The sequence below is a fragment of the Aquarana catesbeiana genome, linkage group LG08 (genome assembly GCF_042186555.1).
Source record: "Aquarana catesbeiana isolate 2022-GZ linkage group LG08, ASM4218655v1, whole genome shotgun sequence".
Classification (NCBI taxonomy): domain Eukaryota; kingdom Metazoa; phylum Chordata; class Amphibia; order Anura; family Ranidae; genus Aquarana; species Aquarana catesbeiana.
This window is the reverse complement of record NC_133331.1, coordinates 153,870,345-153,896,043: the sequence shown is the minus strand read 5'-3', so window position 1 is coordinate 153,896,043 and position 25,699 is coordinate 153,870,345. Positions and strand designations below refer to the sequence as shown.

The 25,699-nt window shown below is 40.5% G+C and overlaps 1 protein-coding gene across 1 annotated transcript in view; it reads right to left on the bottom strand.

The window, feature by feature from the left end:
- ADAMTS14 (ADAM metallopeptidase with thrombospondin type 1 motif 14) overlaps window positions 1–25,699 on the bottom strand; it is a 351,673-nt gene that overhangs the window by 131,968 nt on the left and 194,006 nt on the right. The window contains exons 9-13 of the mRNA XM_073596577.1: window positions 21,313–21,445; window positions 16,656–16,769; window positions 15,037–15,185; window positions 5,559–5,734; window positions 3,866–3,999 (exon numbers count right to left, since the gene is read on the bottom strand). Of these exons, the coding sequence (XP_073452678.1) occupies window positions 3,866–3,999; window positions 5,559–5,734; window positions 15,037–15,185; window positions 16,656–16,769; window positions 21,313–21,445 (706 nt within the window). The remainder of the gene's footprint in view (window positions 1–3,865; window positions 4,000–5,558; window positions 5,735–15,036; window positions 15,186–16,655; window positions 16,770–21,312; window positions 21,446–25,699) is intronic.

Sequence of the window (25,699 nt, the reverse complement as noted above, 5' to 3'; positions counted from 1 at the left end):
TTGGTGTTGTCACTCTCACTCATACTGGTCACTGTAAGTCACTGTAAGTTCAACATGGCACTTCATGGCAAAGACCATAGAAGTTGAATGCATGTGCTCAGCGTCATATCAGGTGGTTGTCTTTGGGAAATAGATGTATGAGTGCTGCCAGCATTGCTGCCGAGGTTAAAGGGGTGGGGGGGGTCAGCCTGTCAGTGCTCAGACCATACGCTGCACATTGCATCAAATTGGTCTGCATGGCTGCTGTCATCCCAGAAGGAAGCCTCTTCTAAAGATGATGCACAAGACAGCCCGCAAACAGTTCGCTGAAGACAAGCAGACTTAAGGACATGAATTACTGGAACCATGTCCTGTGGTCTGATGAGACCAAGATAAACTTATTTGGTTCAGATGGTGTCAAAAAGCGTGTGTGGCTGCAACCAGGTGAGGAGTACAAAGACAAGTGTGTCTTGCCTACAGTCAAGCATGGTGATGGGAGTGTCATGGTCTGGGGCTGCATGAGTGCTGCCGGCACTGGGGAGCTACAGTTCTTTGAGGGAACCATGAATGCCAACATGTACTGTGACATACTGAAGCAGAGCATGATCCCTTCCCTTCGGAGACTGAGCCACAGGGCAGTATTCCAACATGATAACAAACACACCTCCAAGACAACCACTACCTTGCTAAAGAAGCTGAGGGTAAAGGTGATGGACTGGCCAAGCGTGTCCCCAGACTTAAACGCTATTGAGCATCTGTGGGGCATCATCAAACGGAAGGTGGAGGAGCACAAGGTCTCTAACATCCATCAGCTCCGTGATGTCGTCATGGGGGAGTGGAAGAGGACTCCAGTGCAAACCTGTGAAGCTCTGTTGAACGCCATGCCCAAGAGGGTTAAGGCAGTGCTGGAAAATAATGGTGGCCACACAAAATAGTGACACTTTGGGCCCAATTTGGAAATTTTTACTTAGGGGTGTACTCACTTTTGTTGCCATTAGTTTAGACATTAATGGCTGTGTGTTGAGTTATTTTGAGGGGACAGCAAATTTACACTGTTATACAAGCTGTACACTCACTACTTTACATTGTAGCAAAGTGTTATTTCTTCAGTGTTGTCACATGAAAAGATGTAATAAAATATTTACAAAAATGTGAGGGGTGTACTCACTTTTGTGAGATACTGTTTGTATTCTGCTACATATTTTTGGTAAAAAAATCCCAATAAGTGTAGATTGATTGGTTTGCACTAAAGTTATCAAAGTTTCCAAAGTTATGGCATGTTTAGTTAGTTTTTACTACTAATGGCGGTGATCAGTGATTTTTAGCAGGACTGCGACAGATCGGATACCTAACGGACATTTTTGACACTTTTCTGGGGACTAGTGGCATCACTACAGTAATCAGTGCTAAAAATATACACTGTTATTGTACTAATGACACTGGCAGGGAAGGGGTAAACATCAGGAGCTATGAAGGGGTTAACTGTGTTCCCTCACAGTGGGTTCTAACTGTATGGGGCAAGGGCTCACTGGGACAACACACAGATCCATCTTCCTGCATAGCAGAAAGACATGATCTGTGTGATCTCCTCTGTCAGAACAGAGATTTGCCTTGTTTACGCAGGCAGATCCCCATTCTGTTACTGCGGGGAACGATCGTGGGTGGCCGGCGAACATAGAGTCAGCCGGACCTGCTGATTGGCTCTCTTGCTGGCCAATGGGAGCGAGCACACACAAAAGAGAGTTCACGAGCTGACGTACACCTACGGTGATTTGCGCAGCCGAGCCACCTTACCGCAGTATAACTGTGGCGGGTGGTCGGCAAGTGGTTAAAGAGGAGTTCCGCCCCCTCACAAAAAATTTAAAGGCAGCAGCTACAAATACTGTAGCTGCTGACTTTTAATATTAGGACACTTACCTGTCCAGGGTTCCTGCGATGTTGGCATCCGAAGCCAATTTTTGTATCGGCTCTCAGGTGCTGCCGCCACCATTCAAGGTGAGGTAAACTGGCAGTGAAGCCTTTCGGCTTTACAGCTGGCTCCCTACTGTGCATGCACGAAGCACACTGTGCTTTCTAACTGTCCCGGTGGTGGGAAAGGAGGGGGAGGTGCAAACTTCCCAGGGATGACGTCGTGGTGCTTTCTCCCAGAAGTGGAAAAGAGTACCCGTCAAAAGCAAGTACCTGTTCCCCCCTCCCCCCGAAAGGTACCAAATGTGGCACCAGAGGGGGAAGGAAGCATATAAGCGAAGGTTCTACTTTTGGGTGGACCTCCGCTTTAACTTGTGAGCTGCTAATTCTGCTAGTCCTAATAGCCAATTCTGGTCACAGTGGCTACTGAGTGAATTGTTTTGTAAATGGGCAAAGCAGCTGCCAGTGACCCGCAGGCTCGAGGGGTGATGTCATGGTGTTCAGATTACTGGAATATATACCAGCTAAAGAGATTGGTTTCTTCTTATGACAATTATGCTAAATTTAGATGTGTAGCTATTATTGATGTACCTCGGAAAAGTGATCTGTGGATGTATGATTTTCAGACGGGGGATTTTCTTGACGGGGGTATAATTTTTGCAACAGGATATATGCATACCCCATCTGGCGACCTTTGCAGTTAAGGGGGGGGGGGCAGAGTTGGGCAGAACAGTTGCCAAGTGATCAGCACTTCCGCCTAGAAGCACTAGGGTTGTTGGTTCGAATCCCAACCATGTCACTACCTGGCTGAAGTTTGCATGTTCTCCCTGTACCTGCGTGGGTTTCCTCCCACACTCCAAGGACATGCTGGTAGGTTAATTGGCTACTGTCTAAATTGGCCCTACTATGTGTCCAATGAGTTAGGGACCCTAGATTGTAAGCTCCTTGAGGGTAGGGACTGATGTGAATGACCCAGCCACAACACTACCTGCCTGGAGTTTGCATGTTCTCCCTGTGCCTGCGTGGGTTTCCTCCGAGTACTCCAGTTTCCTACCACACTCCAAAGACATGCTGGTAGGTTAATCGGATCCTGTCTAAATTGGCCCTATTGTGTATGAATGTAACTTAGGGACCATAAATTGTAAGCTCCTAGACGGCAAGGACTGATGCAAATGTACAACGTATATGTAAAAGCACTGCGTAAATTGATGGCTCTATATATGTACCTGAAAAAAATATATAAATGTACAATATATATGTCAAAGTGCTGCGTAAAATTAATGGCGCTATATATAAGTACCTATAATAAATAAAAAAATGAAATAAAAGTTTGCCCTGCAAATGCTGCCACTTGCATTGCATGCAGTTTCAGGGCGGTTGTGCTGCATCCCCATTTGCTTGAATGGGTCACAATCGGCGGTGTTATTGCCTGCCAAACATGACGGGGAGCATATTTTTGCCATGGCATATGTAAACCCCATCTGGCTGCATTTGCAGCTAAGGGGGGTAGGCAGTAGGGAGCATACATCGGCGGCCGTGGCAAAAATGAAACCCTCTGTCACATTTGGCAGGCAGTTTCATCGCTGAACGCGACCCATTCAAGCATGGAGTTGCCATTTTCAGGATTAAAACAGGCCGTGAGAATACAACGTAATGCCTCCTGATCGTCAAACACCCTCTAAAAAGTGGAGCACAGTAAGAACTGTCTAAGACGCCCTTTGTATTAAAAAAAAATATACTTCAGAGAAGGAAATAATGTTGAGTGAGATCACAATGTTAATGAAGTTCAGAAGCTAGCCTTCATCAATGTGTCTATAACAATGTTTTCACACAGAAGTTAAAAAAGACAATATTATTTTGACCCAGAATAATCCCAAATGGGATGTGTTAAAAAATATATATGAAAAGGTCTTGCTCTGTCAATGGTAGTATCTCATTACAGAATTGGCTGTTACATATTCTAGATCTAAGCACTTACCACACATTCTCCTCTGGCACAGACACTGTATGGATCTTTATAGCTGCAGCGGGTACCATCATGAACCACCTGATTCATGAATACCACATCTCCTGTTTCCTTGGACTGGCATATGAGTTCACACTTCTGAGCATCTGCAATGAAATCAAGATTGCAGTAAAGTTTTGATGGTGGATATAACACTTCATTTAAGATAACTGAACTGCCTACATCTCCTCACTGGCCTTATTTTTAGAGGGTGGATACAAACTATCAATGCTGTCTATACATCCTACCTAAAATAATTATGTTGTGCTATATCCTGTGCTGAAGAATGTATTCCTTAAGGCTACATTCACATGCCTGCACAGGGGTAGCCCTTGGCGAGAATCAGTACATTCTTGCTGGGGGTAATAAACGCTGCATGAAAATACTTTGAGCAAACAGCAGTAGCTGTCAGCGGCTACTAACTGACCCTGGTCAGAGACAGTGTGCATCCAAATTCTGAGATTCTGAAGAGTTCTGGTCGCACACAAACGGGCCGCAGCTAGTTTGTAGGAGGCCACAGGGACCATAGCACAGGGTGTTGCTGTGTCCTGCTATTCACCCCTACCTGCCCGTGTGAATGTAGCCTAACGCAACCCACTTGCCGACCACCCCACAGCAGATTTACTACTACAGGGCGGCGACGCTGCGCAGCGCTGTAATCTTACACAGCGGGAGCTGATCAGCGTGTCCCGCGGACTCAATGTTTACCGCCACCCGCTGATTGTTCGGTACACAGGCAAAAGGGCAGTAAACAAGGCAGAGTACCGTTCTGTTAGTACAGAAGGCATGGATCCTGTGTTTCTGCAAAGCACCGATCCATGTCTTCCACTAGTAAAAACACCTCCCCCAATACACTGAAACATTAGATAGGCACACAGTTAACCCTTTGATTGTCCCTGGTGTTAAATCCTTGCCAGCCAGTGTCATTAGTACAGTGACAGTGCATATTTTTAGCACTGATCACTGTATTAGTGTCACTGGTCCACAAAAAGTGTCAAAAGCATCAGTTAGGTGTCTGATTTGTCTGCGGCAATATTGTAGTCCCGCTATAAGTCGCTGATCACCGCCATTACTAGTAAAAAAATAAAAATAAATTCTATAAATATTTCCCATAGTTTGTAGACGCTATAACGTTTGTGCAAACCAAACAATATACGCTAATTGGGATTTTTTTTTTTTTTTTTTACCAAAAATATGTAGTAGAACACATATTGGCCTAAATTTATGAAGAAATTGGATTTTTTTATAATTTTTATTGGACATGTTTTATAGCAGAAAGTAAAAAATATAGTTTTTTTTTTCAAAATTGTCAATAGTTTTTTGTTTATAGCACAAAAAATAAAAACTGCAGAGGTGATCAAATACCACCAAAAGACAACTCTATTTGGAGGAAAAAAAATACATAAATTTGAGGAAAGCAAGCAATTTATTGTGTAGGGGAAGTTTTAGGGTTTTGTGGGTTAAAAAAGGAAGGATAAGGTCAGGTGTAAGGGCAAGGATAGGTGTTAGGGATATGTGATATTTGGGGGAATATGGATGATTACATTTAAATTTACATTTAGGTAACTAATGTTTAACAAGACTCTGTTACATGTGAGCACTATACAATATTTAGGAATGTACTGAATAGATATTGCTGTTAAAATAGAACTTGAAGCACTCTCACCATCATGATGCTCATAGGGAAGCCAAGTGTGCTTGGTATTCTGGTAAGTATAGTATGAGTTACGTTGTGAACATTGCTGAGCACGGAAATCTTCAAATGGTCCTCTGCATTCTTCATTGTTACACATCTGATATTCATAGGTGGGACCAGGACAATCTCGACCACCATAAGCAGGACTGCAGAACATAAAATAACAAATAAATTATCCTGGACAAACAAAGCAGGCAGCTGATTCCACTGTCCCATACACAAAGGCTACAACTGGAAATGGAAACATGTACAAACACAGGGGTTGATTTACTAAAACTGGAGAGTGCAGAAACCGGTGCAGCTCTGCATAGAAACCAATCAGCTTCCAGTTTGTTTTTTTGTCAAAGCTTAAAGGAGAATTCCAGCCTGAGCTTTTTAGGCTGGGCTTCTTCTCTGGGTCACAGGAGTGCAATTCGTTTTGCACTCCTGTGACCCGTTTTCAGCAAAGAGCGATCTGAAGTCTTCTCTCCGCTGACGTCATCCCGACTTCCCAAGTCTGGATCCGCCAGCTGCCTTGATTGATGGCAGTCTCAGCGTCTCAGCGAGCCACTGAGATGGCTGCTCCCTGCCCCTCCACAGCTTATTACTCCTATGAGCGTGGAGGAGCAGAGAGGAGAGACGCTGACTGATATTCAACAGCTCTCCCCCCGGGATCTGTGAAAAACGAGCCATCGGCGATGTTCGGTGGCTCTGTTCTCAGTGCAAAGACACCGAGGGACAGATGCAGCATCAGTCTGATGCTGCATCCACATAGGTAAGTATGAATAAAAAAAACATACTTTCCTTTTAATTAAACAAGCTGAAGAGTTGACTCTGTCGGTCCTGTTCATTGTTGTACAACCCCTGCGTGGGTAATCAGCTGTCTTGTTACTTTCACGTGCAACAATAAAATTTATTGTACCAGAAAATGTGGTCAGGTGGCGCTGAAATCCGAAAAGTGTCTTTATGCTCCCACAGAGTTTCACCGGAGTAGATTTACTAAAACCGGTGCACTCAGAATCTGGTGCAGCTGTGCATCATAGCCAATCAGCTTCTAACTTCAGCTTGTTCAAACCACTTTTTTTTTAACCCTGTAGGGCAATGGCATGAATTGTTAGTTTGTGTCTCATACTAGCACATTATGAAATACTTACCTAAGAACAAAGCCCCCAACAGCGCGCTGTCACCGCTGAAGGTGCTTCCATCTTCACCCTGTCCACTATACGGTTTTGTGTCCTTCGGCCGTCTGGCTGCGCCGCAACAACGTCACTCCCGCTCATGCACGCGGGAGTCACATACCGTGGCATGGAGCTCTGAAGGGACAGTAAGGGTATGCCGTCCCTTCAGAGCGTATGAGCTGGTGACGTCACCGGTTGCATGCAGTGTGAATATCTCCTAAATCATGAAGGTTTAGGAGATATTCACTGTACCTACAGGTAAGCCTTATTATAGGCTTACCTGTAGGTACAAGATCAAAAAAAGGGTTTATTTCCACTTTAAGCTTTGGCAATAAAACCTGGAAACTGATTGGTTTCTATGCAGAGCTATACCAGGTTTTGCACCCTCCAGTTTTTACTAAATAACCACCACTGTGTCTCCGCGATTCACCCACTCTATTTGTCCTGATGATGACCACCAACATTTTGAATTACCACCAGAACATAAATAGAGGGTAGCACTTTTAATGGTTACATTTTTTCTGGTGAGAACAGTCAACCGATTTTTCTCATTTAAATTTCCTCTTGCTTCCTGTTGTGTTTATGAGACAGGCAGTGAAGAGGAATCTACACAATGAGACACAGGTACCAGAAAATAAATTCCCTATCCAAAAATGTAAAAGGTTTTGGCTTATAATTTGAAAGATTTATTTGTGACTAAGTATGTGCCATTACAGAACTGAAATGAAAAATCAGCAAAGGACCTGCCTATTTTCAAATTATTACATTTTAAAAAATACTTCACAAAACTTTTAAAATTGTTTCCTACTGTACATGACCACATAAATCACATCTTTGGAATTAAATGGAATGGCAATTTCCTTGTTGATGTCTCTACTGTAATATTTTATGATAGCACATATATAAAGTGACAGCAATAAAATATTTGAATACTATTTGCAGATCTCAGTGAATTATATTTTGCCCATCATCACTTTCTCTATTAACATAAAATGTTTGATTTAAAGGTCTCTTATGTTTTAGGCACCTCTGAAAACACATTTTGTCAAGGCTCAATTGTCTTAAAGTATAAACCGCTAAGTCTTGTGATGACGTACAGCAGTAATAAATGAGAGGGGTAACGAGAAAAAGAAGAAAAAACATCTGAGAAAGTAGAAGCAGTTGAAACAGCAAATGATGGCTTTGAGCTATATTAACATTTGCCTTCAATAAATCCAAACTTCTGAAAATTTATTGTTTTGCTATATCCCTTGTGCCAAGTCTGTGTTTATGTTATCTGGAAAAAAAAAAAAACGGTGGGGAAAGAACAAAAAGAGCATACAGATGTGACTATATGGAGAAGAAAGAACCACCAGAAGCATAACATATGTTTACATTTTGGGGAACTGGAATTTGAAGGCATACAGGGCACAAGTTAGAAGTCTGATCTGTTCAATCTTCTGTATTTAAACTTATTAGACATTGCTTAGTAGCAGCTAATCGTTATGTTATCTCCTATAATCACTAAATTCTATCTCAGGTCTAAACATGTTTTGTCCTTGGCAGCTTAAAGAACGTATCTTGAAAAAATGCTACAGTACCATGTTTGACTATACCTGCAGAAAATGCCCACGGTATGACTCAAGACAAATGGTATGTGTAAAAGAAATACACAGGACCATACTCCCTGATGAACATATAAACACGCCAATGGCAAATACCACTTTTTTTAAGCAATACATAATTTTGTGGTCTGGTACTGCTAAAATCTCTGGTGTGATGTAACACTTTAAAAATAAATAGAACCATGTGACAGAATGGTTTAAAAATTTTGACTTGTGATTTTGTCTGACAATGGGAGCTTTTCAAACTCCAGGATAAGTATATGGATTATATAAGAGCCTTGGCTATATAGAAAATATCTTTTACTTGCGTTTGCAAACAGCGTTTGTTGACACACACTAAAGGAAAGTCAAACTGAGAATGAACAGGCTGCAAAATATCTGGTCATCACTTTAACTCACACACTATTGGCTGACCTCTGTGTGACTTACTTCTCTCAAAGAAAAATGCTGTAATATTTTGTAGCCCCCCCCCCTCTCCTTCTCTCACCATGACTGTATATGTTATCATTGTGAGATGCAAAACTGGCTAAAATTTAAGCAAGTGAACAGCAGATGTGAACATCTGTGTTACTTGTGATAAAAAGACACTATTAATTCAAACACCAAATTCCATCAGGAAGATTAACCCGTTATCTGCTAAAATTATTTTTATATTTTTACTACAAATCTGCATCAATTTAATGAATGTGATAACACAATATCATGATAAATAGAATGACATAAAATTGAAATCTGTTGTTCCATGAAATTTTAAGATATGTAAGTCTTTTATAGCTTGCATTCAGTCGGCTACTGTAGAGTTCAACTAACCATAGCATAACACCAAACTAATTGTTAGATGCTATGAAACTCTAAAAAAATGTATGTCCCATAAGTATCTTACTTATTCCTTAAATTGTTTTTTACACTTAGTAGCATTTTGTTTATTCTTAGTACTTCATTTTCCAAATCAGGGTATATAACAGGACATAATGTGACTGTTCTTTGTGGAAAATGATTAGATTACCATGGTGCCTGTTGAGTTATTTGGTTATTTACAAATTGCCATGGCTAATGATGTTACCTTTGAATTTCATTGTAAAGCTTTAGTATTTTTTTTAAGTGACTACAATACCTTTATATTGTATGTCTTGTTGCAGTGCGTGCCCCACACATCAATCAGTTTGAAATTTAAAATAGGAACATGCCCAACTTTTGGTGTATGAGCAGCATTTGAGCTTCTTCTACAGAGCTGATTGCATGTTTCAGTGTTCTAAAACCTCTTGACACTCCTATCCACTCTTATCTTCCATGGCAAATGTTAAAACAGGGCAAGCATTGTCTAAATTGCCTGTAGCGTGCAAGGTGGAGCAAAATGGCATAGACCCAGGACAATCCAGCCCATTGTGACCCAGAACAACCAGTCCTTAGACAACCAGAGATACAGTGCCTTGAAAAAGTATTCATACCCCTTGAAATTTTCCACATTTTGTCATGGTACAACCAAATGCGTGAATGTATTTTATTGGGATTTTAAGTGATAGACTAACACAAAGTGGCACATAATTGTAAAGTGGAAGGAAAATTATACATGGTTTTCAATTTTTTTTTTACAAATAAATAACTGAAAAGTGTGGAGTACATTTGTATTCAGCCCCCCTTACTCTGATACCCCTAACTAAACTCTAGTGGAACCAATTGCCTTTAGAAGTCACCTAATTAGTAAATAAAGTCCACCTGTGTGTAATTTAATATAAATGCAGCTGTTCTGTGAAACACTCAGAGGCTTGTTAGAGAACCTTAGTGAACAAACAGCCTCATAAAGACCAAGGAACACACCAGACAGGTCAGGGATAAAGTTGTGGAGAAGTTTAAAGCAGGGTTGGGTTATAAAAAATATCCAAAGCTTTGAACATCTCATGGAGCACTGTTCTTTCCATTTTTGGTTAATGGATTGAATATGGCACAACTGCAAACCTACCAAAACATGGCCGTCCACCTAAACTGACAGGCGGGGCAAGGAGAGCATTAATCAGAGAAGCAGCCAAAAGGCCCACGGTAACTCTGAAGGAGCTGCAGAGATCCACAGCTCCGGTGGGTGAATCTGTCCACAGGACAACTATTAGTTGTGCACTCCACAAATCTGGCCTTTTTGGAAGAGTGGCAAGAAGAAAGACATTGTTGAAAGAAAGCCATAAGAAGTCCTGTGTGCAGTTTGCGAGAAGCCATGTGGGGGGCACAGCAAATGTGGAAGAAGGTGCTCTGGTCAGATAAGACCAAAATTTTACTTTTTGGCCAACTTAATTTGATTGTAGCCATATTAGTGCAATTGTGACAGAGAAAATTGAGTACTGTCTGTGATACTTTTTTTATTTGCACTAACATACAATTTTTCAGGACAAACTTTCGGGGTATGTCCCCTTCTTCAAGGTCTAAGCAGTACTGATTCACAAATTTTTAAACAGAATGTTAAAGAAAAAGAAAAAAAAAAAAAGGAGAAAAACGTTTTACTACCCCCTCTGTGACTAGTTTCGCCCCCTCCATTCTATAGCTCTCCCTCTGTCTTATCTCACTAATGCCCTGTACACACGGTCGGACATTGATCGGACATTCCGACAACAAAATCCATGGATTTTTTCCTACGGATGTTGGCTCAAACTTGTCTTGCATACACACGGTCGGACAAAGTTGTCGTAAAATCCGATCGTTCTGAACGTGGTGACGTAAAACACGTATGTCGGGTCTATAAACGGGTCAGTAGCCAATAGCTTTCATCTCTTAATTTATTCTGAGCATGCGTGGCACTTTGTGCGTCGGATTTGTGTACACACGATCGGGATTTCCGACAACGGATTTTGTTGTCGGAAAATTTTATAGCAAGCTCTCAAACTTTGTGTGTCGGAAATTCCTATGGAAAATGTGTGATGGAGCCTACACACGTTCGGAATTTCCGACAACAAGGTCCTATCACACATTTTTCATCGGAAAATCCTATTGTGTGTACAGGGCATAACTCTGCTGCTATCTTTATTACCATTGATTTGTATGTGTTTGTTTCTCTCTCTTTTTTTTTTTTTCTTTTTCTTTAACATTCTGCTTAAAAATTTGTGAATCAGTACTGCTTGGACCTTGAAGAAGGGGACATACCCCGAAAGCTTGTCCTGAAAAATTGTATGTTAGTGCAAATAAAAAAAGTATCACGGACAGTACTCAATTTTCTCTGTCACTTTTTGGCCTAAAAGCAAAACGCTATGTGTGGCGGAAAACTAATACTACACATCACCCTGAACACACCATCCCCACCGTGAAACATGGTGATGGCAGCATCTTGTTGTGGGGATGCTTTTCTTCAGCAGGGACAGGGACACTGGTTAAAGTTGATCAAAAGATGGATGGAGCCAATCTTAGGAATCTTAGAGGAAAACCTGTTAGAGGGTTTTAAAAGACCTGAGACTGGGGCGGAGGTTCATCTTTCAGCAGGACAATGACCCTAAACAAACAGCCAGAGCTACAGTGGAATGGTTTAGATCAAAGCATATTCATATGTTAGAATGGCCCAGTCAAAGTCCAAACCTAAATCAAATTGAGAATCTGTGGCAAGACTTAAAAATTGCTGGTCACAGAAGCTCTCCGTCCAATCTGACAGAGCTTGAGCTATTTTGCAAGGAAGAATGGTCAAGAATTTCACTCTCTAGATGTGCAAAATTGGTAGAGACATCCCCAATAAGACTTGCATCTGTAATTTCAGCGAAAGGTGGTTCTACAAAATATTGACTCAGGGGGGCTGAATACATATGCACGCCACACTTTTCAGATATTTATTAGTAAAAAATGTTGAAAACCATTTATCATTTTCCTTCCACTTCACAATTATGTGACACTTTGTGTTGGTCTATCACATAAAATCACAATAAAATACATTCATTTATGTTTTTGGTTGTAACATGAAAAAATTTGGAAAATTTCAAGGGGTATGAATACTTTTTAAAGGCCCTGTATGTGGAGACTCTTTGCTCACGACTCTGGGGACCAAATACATTTCTTCACAAAGAGCAGAGCAACCCTAAACTTAAACAGTAATCATTTATCCAGGCCAACAGTTCCCATCACATTTCTATTGAGCTATTTTGTGGCTAATGTGTAAGGTAAAGTTTACAAGCTTGGAAAGATCAGTTTGTAAATGGATAGTAAACTGGCTAAAAGACAGAATTCAGAGAGTGGTGGATAATGATTCTTACTCTGAATGGTCTAAAGTTATCAGTGGTGTACCCCAAGGTTCAGTGTTGGGACCCTTACTTTTTAATATCTTTATGAATTATATAGGGTTGGGATTTGCAGATGACACCAAGCTATGTAATGGAATAACGTCCTTACAGGATGACTCCAACTAACAAGCCAACCTCAATGCACTGTTTAATAGGGCAACTAGGTAGCAAATGAGATTTAATGTTGATAAATGTATCTCAATGTTTTCAAAAAGGATATGGGGGAACTGGAGAAAGTGCAGAGAGGATAGATTAGAGGAAATGAATTTATTCTCTCTTGAGAAGAGGAGATTAAGGGGGATACGATTACCATGTACACATACATAAGGGGTCTATATAGTGAACTTGGTGTTAAGTTATTCACTGTAAGCTAATTACAGAGGACAAGGGGGCACTCTTTACGTCTAGAAAAGAGATTTTATCTCCAAATATGGAAAGGTTTCTTCACAGTAAGAGCTGTGAAAATGTGAAATAGACTCCTCAAGAGCTGGTCCTGGCCAACTCAGTAGATTGATTTAAAAAAAACAACTGGATTATTTCCTAAGTTTACAAAATATAACTGGGTACTAGCATTTATGGGTAAAGTTGATCCAATTGCCTCTTGGGGGATCAGGAAGGAATTTTTGTCCCCTGCTGTAGCAAGATGGATCATGCTTTGCTGGGATTTTTCACCTTCCTCTGGATTAACTGTGGGTATAGGATTGGGTATATGGGATTGTATGATTTTTTTTCTCTTTTATTGGTTGAACTAGATGGACTTGTGTCTTTTTTCAACCTGACTTACTATGCAACTTTGTAGCTGATGGTTACTCAAATCCTTGATGCAATACATCAATGCCAAACCTCCTTGACTAACCAGAAATACACTGTAAATTGGATTTCTCAGTACTTATGCAGGATGTTTGGAAAATCCAAAAATTGGTCCAAGGGGTTTAACAGAGAGTCAGTGAAGTTATGGATGTGGCACTCCCTTAAACAACAGACCTTAAGCGAGCCAAAGTAAGGTTATGGGTCATTCTGCTCTATTAAGCAAACGGGGGATCACCTCCAACAAAACTGCTTGCATCTTTTTGGCCTCCTCCTGATGGGAAGGTGGTAAGCTCACAAAATTCATGGAAACATGCCTTAAACAATCAGTTGGAACTTAAAATTATTTTTTTTTGCTATTCAAAGTTTACCCTTTTCTGCTGTGCACCCCCTCCTGATGACGCAACACTCTGCTCTCTCTGCACAAACTTGAATGCAACAATACCCTTACAGATTTGATACCCTGCCCATCATGTTTACATTTTGAAGTCCAGGACCTATCTTGGGTGCAGGATTGAGTCTTCAAGGTCTCAATGATACATGCTCCATTTCTGAGGGTGGTGCACCCCAAGCAGTTAATTTTCCACTAAGTGCTTTTTGATATATAATGATACATACTACTCCTAAGGTTAGACGGAAGAGCAGAACTCTCAAACTTTGTTTTTAATAAATACATGGATTGTCCATCTGTAATGCGATTTGATTGATTACTAATGACACCTCCCACACCCCTGATGCAGGAGATATTTATTCTCTGAAACGCGTCGGGTGGAGGAAGCTACATCACATTATCGTTATCTCTCATAATTGGTGTATCTATAGCTGTATGCACTGTTCTTTTGTTTTTTTTATCTAATTAAGTTTTACTAAAAATCCTTTTATAATTATTATTTTCATATGTTTTATGATCGATTTCTGTAAAAGTCCCAATACTAGGGGAATTGTTGTCCTTTACATCTGTATCCCAGGGATGTGGCACATAGCAGAGCTTAACCATCAGTATTTATACTGTACCCATGAATTAGGCCTTTGCTCTAGGGCTGGCCATCCAGACCACTACTGGTGAAGCTACTAGATTTCAATAAACGAAAACTATCCTCCACACAACACTTTGTAGGTTGTCCACAGTACAATGGGAATCATGTTGATATTTTTCCTGACTTAGCATTCAAATACAAATGAGGTAGAAAAGTGTAAACAAGACTGGTATTAAAATGGTAAGGAACATGGGTCACTTAAATAGGCTACCGTATACTGTATAATGATAAGAGAAAACCTCGTCCAATAAGTACACACCTGCACATACTGCTATTTACAGCAATAGTACAGTATGTTCACAGAACAGCCCTACATTTTAGTACAAATTCGCTTGATTTTATCTTGCTGAGACTCTATAGGAAAACAGATCTACCAGTTTACTGGAAACAGAAGTAATACAAACCTAAGAGTTTTATGTAGTAGGTGGTAGAAATTATTGACTTAAATACAAAATAGACACATGTAGTCTATGCATCCAAATAATAATGCACTTTGCTCACTACAATTTTAAACAAATCTGGAAATCTTGTTTATGCCTGTGACTTACATTGCCACAGCAGTAAGACATTACTGTATTGTTGACCTATATTATACTTACGGTGGATTATTACACTGCCTGCTACGGGAGCGCACTCCACCTCCACAGGTTCGGGAACATGAACTAAACCGTGACCATGAGCCCCACCCGCCATCTTGACTATATTGCTGTTCTGGTGTCTTCCAAATGCAGTGTCCTTTAAAGCACCACTGAAGATAATAAACAAATGCAACAATATCAGCAAGACAAAATTATAATGTGTCAGTGGGTTAAATAAAAAATAATATGTGTCTAAAAAACATTACCATCTAGTTTTGGACAGAGTGACGTAAAGGTCACCCCAGGGCCAATAATTAGAATCACCTAGTTTAATACATCTAAAATGAATGTACTAGATAGCTAAACACTGGATCATTATGGAGACATGTTGCTTTTGCTTCCTAATCACACAGATATGTGCTAAAATAGTAACAGAAAACAGAGCACACTAGATAATAGACTGAAATGATAAAAAAATGCACCTAAAATGAAACCAAGTCACAACAACAGATCTTGGAATACTCCAAACAGGATGCCAGCATTAGGAGAGGATGCAAACCAAGTATATCAACTAAACTAAGTGTAGTTGAGAGACTTCACCACTTAGGATGCAATTTCTGTCCCCCTTCTGCACCATCTTGGAATGTCTTCGTGTTTTCCAATCTTTTAGTTCCCCCAGTATCCACCAAAGAGCATCCACCTTGGCTTGAATCCTCTCCTATTGCCATCATCTTAGCAAGAGTGCTCCAGCATATGTTGGCGTGACCTGGCATACCTCTAGAAGGTTTGTCCTGGTGATATATCCTGATCAAGTCATTTCATTGTAAGTGCATTTTTACCATTTCAGTTCAGAAAAGTTTTTTTTATCTGTAGTATCCCTGCACTGTTTCTGTTTCTTTTTGTTGCATGTATACTTGGCCTTTATTACATACATAGAGCTTGCAAGGATGATAAGATTTGCTTTAGTAAAAGTGAATTGCAGTCCATGAAGATGATCCACACAAGCGATATTTATTCAGGAAACCACAGTGTACAATGAATAGTAGCACTGAACTTTTTGTTTGCACTAGTGAAGTGCAGTGCATTTAAAAAATAGATACATACTGAGGGTTGCAAGCTATAGAGGGGTTGCTCATTCAGCCTTTCTGAAAATTTAGAGCAGCCATGCAGTGGAGGAAGTCAGCAAACGACAACAAAGAGAGGAACACCTGCAATTAACTTTTTTTGGGTCAAATCCAGTGGCAAACCAAGTGCCACAGAATCTATAAATTCCCATGTTGCAAGTGGTCAGAGGGATACACTGAATCAGAGCGCAGGAGATGTATGTTCTAACACCATTTCACCCCCAGGTCTAAATAAAGAGGGACCCAAAGTGCTTACCAGGGAATCTTAGTCGTTAGATATTAATCACTCTCCTGTCTTTCAGTGTTTGCCCAATCCCTCTGACATAAGAAGGTCGCTAAGAACATACTACAGTACTTTATATTTTATTTGATATGTTGCTACACTCGGGAATATGGTGTAAAAATTATTTGAATGATATTCAAAGTCTAAAAACGTTTTGCAATAAACTTTAGTGAGCTAAGATAACCATTATCTGCAACATACATTGGTTAATCTTCTAATAAGAAAATCGGTACCTTGCCAGGAGAACATTCAGTTCCATCAAGAGGGGGCCCCTTCTTAGTTTTGCAAAAATAAGGATTGTCTGGGTGGCTACACCACAGCTGCTTGCAAGGGTCGAAAGTCCTAAACTGTGAGAACAAACACTTGATTATACATGAGCAGCTTTCATTACATTTATTCAGTAAAACATTCAGTATTGAAATGAACATAGGAAGGAGCCAAGTAAAAAAACAAAACCAAAATAAACATATTTAAATATATCATGGATGGAAAATAAAAATCACTTCATAATAAATTAAGGAAAACACTAACACCCAGGCAGTGTGGATAACTGTGTGCAGAAAACAAACTAATATCATTCCTTAGCTCACAGCACTTAATAAAAAAATGACAACTACTCTACCTCTAATACATTGCATGTCAAACTATAGTTTACCAGTGTTAGGTATGAGGCACACCCTCATTGCTGTATGCTCCTACTTTATAGTCAGTTATTATTAACAGGATCTAAAGGAGGAACTTCCTGTAGTACAGGCAATGCAGCTGGTAGAGGTAGAAATTAAAGTTCAGCAAGCATTCTTCTTAAACCAGAGGCTTACAACCAGTGTACAGGAGACTTATAGTGGTTGTAAACCCTTACAGACCACTTTTACCTACAGGTAAGCCTATAATAAGGCTTACCTGTAGGTACTGGAAATATTTCCTAAACTTGCATGGTTTAGGAGATATTTATCATATACGCTTGTGCCGACGTCATCAGCGCATGCACACTATAGAAAGGGCACAATCGTGCCGTTTCTATAGGGCCCTGCCATCACCGTCGGCTCCCACATGCATGCGCGGGAGTGACGTCACGAGACTCTGACCAGTCACAGAGCCGGAGTCCACGGCCCCAGAAGAAGAGGGGTAAAGATGGATGCTTCCTCCAGCGGGGACATCGCGAGCTTCGTTTGCAGGTAAGTGGCACAAAATGGGCTAGAATGTGGTGCATACTAGCCCATTATGCTTTTACTTTGCAGAGGAATAAAGAGGAAGTAAAACCCATCAGGGTTTACTTCCTCTTTAAAGCTGGCTATAGACACCAGATGGCATTTATATGAACAGGATCCAACTCCCCCTCAGGCATTTGTGCTGGCCATATAGATCGTGAAACGCAAATGGTTGTTCTGTATTTTTGACTGTAGAGCGAGACAGGGGAAATACCCTGCAGACGCCTCTGCTTCCAGCTTTTCGAAAAAAAAAGAAATTAAAGTGTAAACCTTCATTATAAAAATAAATAAATAAGCATGTCATACAAACCACCCAGATAGCAAGCAATTGTGCTGCACATTTGAAAATGACTTGCTTCAATGCTTCACTAGTTTGTTGCACAATTGCAGCAAGTCCGCATTGCATGACTCCAGATCAACTTTCTTTGCAAACATCCTGCAAGTCTGCTGCAAGTGCTGGTTCAGTTATGTTGTGCAATAGTCATCTCACCACAGGGGTCACTGTGGCTGAATTTTCATGCTGTAGACTTGAAGAGCTCTTGCTGTAGACTCACCACTGCAACTCTCTTTAATGAGAGACTTTCCATGAAAATTTTCTACAAATTGAAAAAATGTCAACTAGAACTTGTGCTTCAAGTGCTCTGCCAGTGTACTGGCAAGTGTACTTGCCAGTGAAAATGTGGAGCAAGTTAACAGACTTACAATTTAACAATGCAACAAATTTGTGGCACGTTATCCACTCTATCTGGACATTTACAATAGACAAGGGTGCTTACCGTGGTCAGATTTTTTAAAATGTATAACCTTCATCCCAAAATGAATACAACCGTTACTGTAACTGCTGATAAAGTGATAGCTGGAATTTGGTTACAGTTTATTAGTGTATCTAAATCTGCTAGTGCTGTGAACACTCTCCTCCCCCCCAGACTGACAATGCTGCTATCCAAAAGGTGTCACATTCCTCCTTCAACCAAAGTAAAGGTACCCTAACACAGGAGGTGTGTTACTAGGCAAATTACCAGGGAGGGGAAAAAGCCCCCCCCCCCCCAACAAATGCAGTCACCATATCTAATGATTGATAAGCTGACATACTGACATACAGTATATTACATTTTTGATCATGTATGAATGGCAAACTACCTTCAAGGCCACCACATGTTTGCTGTGAAAGAAAACTACTGGGATACAATCATAATGACTCTGTAAGTGCATATATGCCACTCTCAAATATTCACGCGCAATTCTAGCATTTAGCAACTAAGCAAAACAACCGAATCAATCCAATAAAATCCATTCACACCTAAGCATAACGCTTTTTTTTTTTTGTAACTTGTGGGGTTTTTTTGTTTTTTTGTGGTGCGTTTTTGGAGCATTCATTTGAATGGGCCTCCCTATACTCAAAAAACGCTCCAAAGAAGCTTATGTACCAAATCTTGGCACTGAGCCAGGAATGTTTCATGGTGCCATTTTAGCTCGTTCTGTCGCTTGACAATCGTGGCAAAATTGCACCGCATTTGGGGTACCATTAAGAAATAATGTTATCACAAATGTGTCCCACGTTTTGCCGCGGTTCTGGAATCGCGGGCAGATTCACCCGATTCCAGTATGCTCAGGTGTAAACGGAGCCTTACAGTCCAGGTGTAGACATTTTGTCTGTCCCGGTGTGTAAATGCATAGGCCACCTTAGCCAAAAATACTTGCTAAAGACAGAGGGGTTGATTTAATACCAGTGTAGATATGGTTCATTTAGAAAAGTGAATGCACACTTAAAAAAAGTGAACGTTAACTGAGCCTAGGAAATAGGATGAAGCTGTATTCATTTTTTATACCCAATTATGTGCAAGGTATATAAAAAAAAATATTTTAGTGTGATTGGATGATTGAAGCCAACACAGGTTCACCGTAGTTACTAAGTTCAATGAACGTTCACTTTGCAAAGTTAAAATTTCTCACTGTTAACAGTATTTAGTGGTAGTATCACCTGGCTACCTAATACAGTGTGATAACATATATGATGGTACAATCTGAATTACCATGTGGAGGGACAAAAAAACCTACTATAAAAATCATTTCTTAAAATGCATGAGTTCAGATAAAGTTCAGAAGAACATTGCCACAGTTTGAAACACAAATCCTTTTACCCCCATGCCCATAGGCTTTTCACCTTTCCACAGAACAAACATACATATACATACCACTTACAATAATTTATTTTTGCCCATAGTCCAAATTTAATTTAAACTGCTTTGCATAAGTGAACCGGTAGATTCACTAAATTATCAGCCATCCTAGGTGTCAATAACCCTATCTTTGGGTTATTGCTGCTGTTAACTATATTCATCTATATTAGCCATATAAGAAATCTTAATTAAAACTCTATCTAGAAAAGTACAGACTAAGGCAGGAAAGAAGTTTGCTTGATTCCCCCATCAACACAGACAATGTTCACAAGGGAATCCCTCCCACCAAATTTTTGTGTTCTCCTGGCGGGGAGCAGAGGTAACTGTTATAGCCGCTAGCAGAAATTACTGTCTTCTCCGCCCCCTCCCCGCCGGAGAACACAATGGAACAACATCCACGGTTGCAGGAAAGAAATTTGTCTGTCTATGGCCAGCCTAAAGGCTCCATTCACACAGGTGCACAGGGGGTAGTAAAGCTGGCAGTTGATGTGCGTTTTACAGTCCCCGAACGACCCACTTAAAAGTAGACATAGTGGCACTTGGGTGCATACCTATTGCCACATCTTTGCATTGCCTGTCAAACTCTCCCATGTAAGTGATCAGAGCAATGCTACAAACGTGAGCCGGACACTTGGCTCACAGTTTTGCTGCATTCCAGCAATGCTACATTGCCAAAGAAGACAGTAGTATTGCTTCCTGAATTCCTGAAAAACTCCTTTCACTGCATTCTGAAAGGGGATACACCGCAGACCACTTATCAGAGCTGTGGTGAACACTACCATGAGTGTGGAAGGAGCCTAAAGCCATGTACAGTGGCAGTAATGTACAACATTTGCAAAGCATTCAGTAAGCTTTGTTGAAGCTATTAAAGGTTTCAATTAAACTGCGTAAAGCTTGTTGAAAGCTTCACAAATGCTTGCAAAATGTTTGTGTGAACTGTAATATGTACAGTCTGGAAGAAAGGAGGGAAAGGGGAGACATGATTGAAACCTTTAAATACATTAAGGGGGTGAATGAGGTTCAGGAGGGAAGTTTTTTCAATATGAAACCAAAATCAAGAATACGGGGACATGACCTCAAACTAACTAGAGGGAAGTTCTAAACAAATTTTAGAAAGTATTATTTTACTGAAAGGGTAGTCGATGCTTGGAATAAACTTCCAGTAGAGGTAGTGAGACAGTCAACAGTAAATGACTTCAAACGTGCTTGAGGCAAACATAGATCTATATACTCAGACAAAAAAGCCTTATTGTCAAGGACAAATGGAAAAATGAAAACATAAATAAATAAATAAAATAAAAATGTAAAAAAATTGGATTTGTGCATCATAGAACAGAAGATGGCATCAGGCTTTAATTTTTTTCTCACATTTGGCCTTGAACTGCCACAAAGTATACATTTTCAACTATTTTTAAACTGCAGTTTGACAGAAAAGATGTTTATGTCAAAAATAAAGCAATAATTTCAGTGATGTTTATAAATTTCACTCTAGCAATACTTACAGCAGTGCACATCTTGTAGCCGACTCCAAAATCAAATCTGCATTGTTCATCCATGGAGTAGTTGATTCCTGGAAGCTCTGGTAGTTTTGGCCATTTGTGCTCAAAGGGGTCATCCAGAAGGCAATCATAGGAACTAAATAATTAAAGAGAAGAAGGGTAATTAATCATGTCTATTGCTAAATAATCATTTTGAAATACTTCATTTAAGAATCCGAAGAAGAAATGGAGTGACTCTTGTACACCGATGCCCAAAAGTAAGTTTTATTCATACTGTAACAGGCAGGGCTATTTTACTCCTATGGACTGCTCCACTAGGTATTGCAATACAAGTTACATGTGTTAACACATTGCAGTGCCATTTTTGAATGGCAACCCAATAAACTGAGGCATGTCTGATATTTGGGATGTTTTTATGCGTCAGAGCACATTGATTTCAGTTGGCTGTCTTAATGCAATTCACATTCAAGTGCAACATAATGAATGCACCAATGTAAAAAGACCCTTATTATATTTTTGTTCTTGACCATTCAAAGACCAGAGCTAAAAACGATAAGACGGACAAGTCTTGTGTTTTTTTTTATTATTATTATTATTATGGCTGCACTTAGGCAAGGCATTTTTTAAATAGTTATCTTGATCAAGCATGGACCAATGTAATTATGATTATATCATACTTTTGGGATCCTTCTAGAAGCTGGAAATCATTGTAGCAGACACCACCACTCCAGTGATCTTCACTAGCTTCCATATCCTGTGCCGAGCGGCTGCTCTGCTGCATTGTGAACACAGGAGGGTGGCCACTGGGCACAGGCGTGTTTCAGAGATACTTTGCATTTTCTCAACGGATGCAAACTATTCTCTGATTGGATGAGGTGAAGAGTGTGATGTCACCATCCTGCACCTCCACTTTGTCTAATCAAAGAAAACTTTGCATTCATTGAGAAAATGAAAAGTGATCTCTTAATGGCAGCTGTCCCCAGCAGCTACACTTCTGTGTGCACAATGCAGCAGGGCAGCCACTCAGCACAGGACCTGGAAATTAGTTTAGATCACTGTAGTAGTGGGGTCTGCTACAGGGATTTTCAGCTATTAGAGGGATACCACAAGTATGGTATATGCAGTTGCATTGGTCCAAGCTGGACCAATATAACTATGTAAAAAATGCAAAACCTGGAATTCTTCTTTTAGTAGCCATTGAAGTCTAACTAGACATGTCACGATCAAGATTAATGGCGTGTAAGGGCATACTGAAAGTGTAAAAGTGACTTTTATATACCTAAGAAGATTTCAGCATTACTCATGGAGTAAAAGTGAACAGAGTTCACAAAGAGCAGAACTCAGCTATTTGGCCAAACAACAAAGGAGCTTTAACTGAAAGGGGCAGCATATTTATCCCAGACTGGCTTGGGGTTAATTGGCAAAGCAAACATGTGAATATTTGGGAAAACAAAATGCAATCATAGGAGTGACAGCAGCTGGAAGACAAGTTTTTAGCCCCCCCCCCCCCCCCCATACAGTATCTCACAAAAGTGAGTACACCCTTCACATTTTTGTAAATATTTTATTATATCTTTTCATGTGACAACACTGAAGAAATGACACTGTGCTACAATGTAAAGTAGTGAGTGTACAGCTTGTATAACAGTGTAAATTTGCTGCCCCCTCAAAATAACTCAACATACAGCCATTAATGTCTAAACCGCTGGCAACAAAAGTGAGTACACCCCTAAGTGAAAATGTCCAAATTGGGCCCAATGTGTCAATTTTTTGTCATTTTGTGTGGCCACCATTATTTTCCAGCACTGCCTTAACTCTCTTGGGCATGGAGTTCACCAGAGCTTCATAGCTTCATAGGTTGCCACTGGAGTCCTCTTGCACACATGACAACATCACGAAGCTGGTGGATGTTAGAGACCTTGCGCTCCTCCACCTTCCGTTTGAGGATGCCCCACAGATGCTCAATAGGGTTAGGTCTGGAGACATGCTTGGCCAGTCCATCACCTTTACCCTCAGCTTCTTTAGCAAGGTAGTGGTCATCTTGGAGGTGTGTTTTGGGTCGTTATCATGTTGGAATACTGCCCTGTGGCCCAGTCTCCGAATGAAAGTTATCATGTTCTGCTTCAGTATGTCACAGTACATGTTGGCATTCATGGTTCCCTCAATGAACTGTAGATCCCCAGTGTTTGCAGCACTCATGCAGCCCCAGGCAATGACACTTTCACCACCATGCTTGACTGTAGGCAAGACACACTTGTCTTTGTACTCCTCACCTGGTTGCTGCCACACACGCTTGCCACCATCTGAACCAAATAAGTTTATCTTGGTCTTATCAGACCACAGGACATGGTTCCAGTAATCCATGTCCTTAGTCTGCTTGTCTTTAGCAAACTGTTTGTGGTCTTTTTTGTGCATCACCTTTAGAAGAGGCTTCCTTCTGGGATGACAGTCATGCAGACCAATTTGATGCAGTATGCAACTTATGGTCTGAGCATTGTTGGGCTGACCCCCACCCCTTCAACCTCTGCAGCAATGCTTGCAGCACTCATATGTTTATTTCCCAAAGACAAACTCTGGATATGATGCTGAGCACATGCACTCAACTTCTTTGGTCGACCATGGCGAGGCCTGTTCTGAATGGAACCTGTCCTGTTAAACCGCTGTATGGTCTTGGCCACCATGCTGCAGCTCAGTTTCAGGGTCTTGGCAATCTTCTTATAGCCTAGGCCATCTTTATGTAGAGCAACAATTCTTTTTTTTCAGATTCTCAGAGAGTTCTTTGCCATGAGGTGCCATATTGAACTTCCAGTGATCATATGAGAGAGTGAGAGTGATCACACCAAATTTAACACACCTGCTCCCCATTCACACCTGAGACCTTGTAACACTAATGAGTCACATGACACTGGGGAGGGAAAATGGCTAATTGGGCCCAATTTGGACATTTTCACTTAGGGGTGTACTTGCTTTTGTTGACAGCGGTTTAGACATTAATGGATGTGTGTTGAATTATTTTGAGGGGATAGAAAATGTACACTGTTATACAAGCTGTACACTCACTACTTTACATTGTAGCAAAGTGTCATTTCTTCAGTGTTCTCACATGAAAAGATATAATAAAATATTTACAAAAATGTGAGGGGTGTACTCACTTTTGTGAGATACTGTATATACCCAATAACAACTGATTGTGATTGCTATTCTCTCAAAATATATCTATACATATAGTGTCAAGAGGAGAATAGAAAGGCATGACTTGTATTTCGTAGGTAGATAAATTTATCTGAAACCTCCTGCAGAGTCTATTTGTCCATGTTGTTAAACTGAACAGTATAAAGATCTAATGGGGAAAACATGCTGAAAGGGGTAGTTAAGTGTCATCAAATCTGTTTTCATAGTAAAACTAATAAGTACATCTGAAATTCTGAACTCAGGACCCAATTAAGCATTCTCCAGACTTACAGTGGTGACAGAAAGTATTCAGACCCCCTTAAATATTTCACTCTTTGTTATATTGCAGCCATTTGCTAAAATCATTTAAGTTCATTTTTTTCCTCATTAATGTACACACAGCACCCCATATTGACAGAAAAACACAGAATTGTTGACATTTTTGCAGATTTATAAAAAAAGATAAACTGAAATATCACATGGTCCTAAGTATTCAGACCCTTAGCTCAGTATTTAGTAGAAGCACCCTTTTGATCTAATTCAGCCATGAGTCTTTTTGGGAAAGATGCAACAAGTTTTTCACACCTGGATTTGGGGATCCTCTGCCATTCCTTCTTGCAGATCCTCTTCAGTTCTGTCAGGTTGAATGGTAAACGTTGGTGGACAGCCATTTTTAGGTCTTTCCAGAGATGCTCAATTGGGTTTAAGTCAGGGCTCTGGCTGGGCCATTCAAGCACAGTCACGGAGTTGGTGTGAAGCCACTCCTTCATTATTTTAGCTGTCTGCTTAGGGTCATTGTCTTGTTGGAAGTAAACCTTCGGCCCAGTCTGAGGTCCTGAGCACTCTGGAGAAGGTTTTCATCCAGGATATCCCTGTAATTGGCCGCATTCATCTTTCCCTCGATTGCAACCAGTTGTCCTGTCCCTGCAGCTGAAAAACACCCCCACAGCATGATGCTGCCACCACCATGCTTCACTGTTGGGACTGTATTGGACAAGTGATGAGCAGTGCCTGGTTTTCTCCACACATACCGCTTAGAATTAAGGCCAAAAAGTTCTATCTTGGTTTCATCAGACTAGAGAATCTTATTTCTCACCATCTTGGAGTCCTTCAGGTGTTTTTTTAGCAAACTCCATGCGGGCTTTCATGTATCTTGCACTGAGAAGAGGCTTCCGTTGGGCCACTCTGCCATAAAGCCCCGACTGGTGAAGGGATGCAG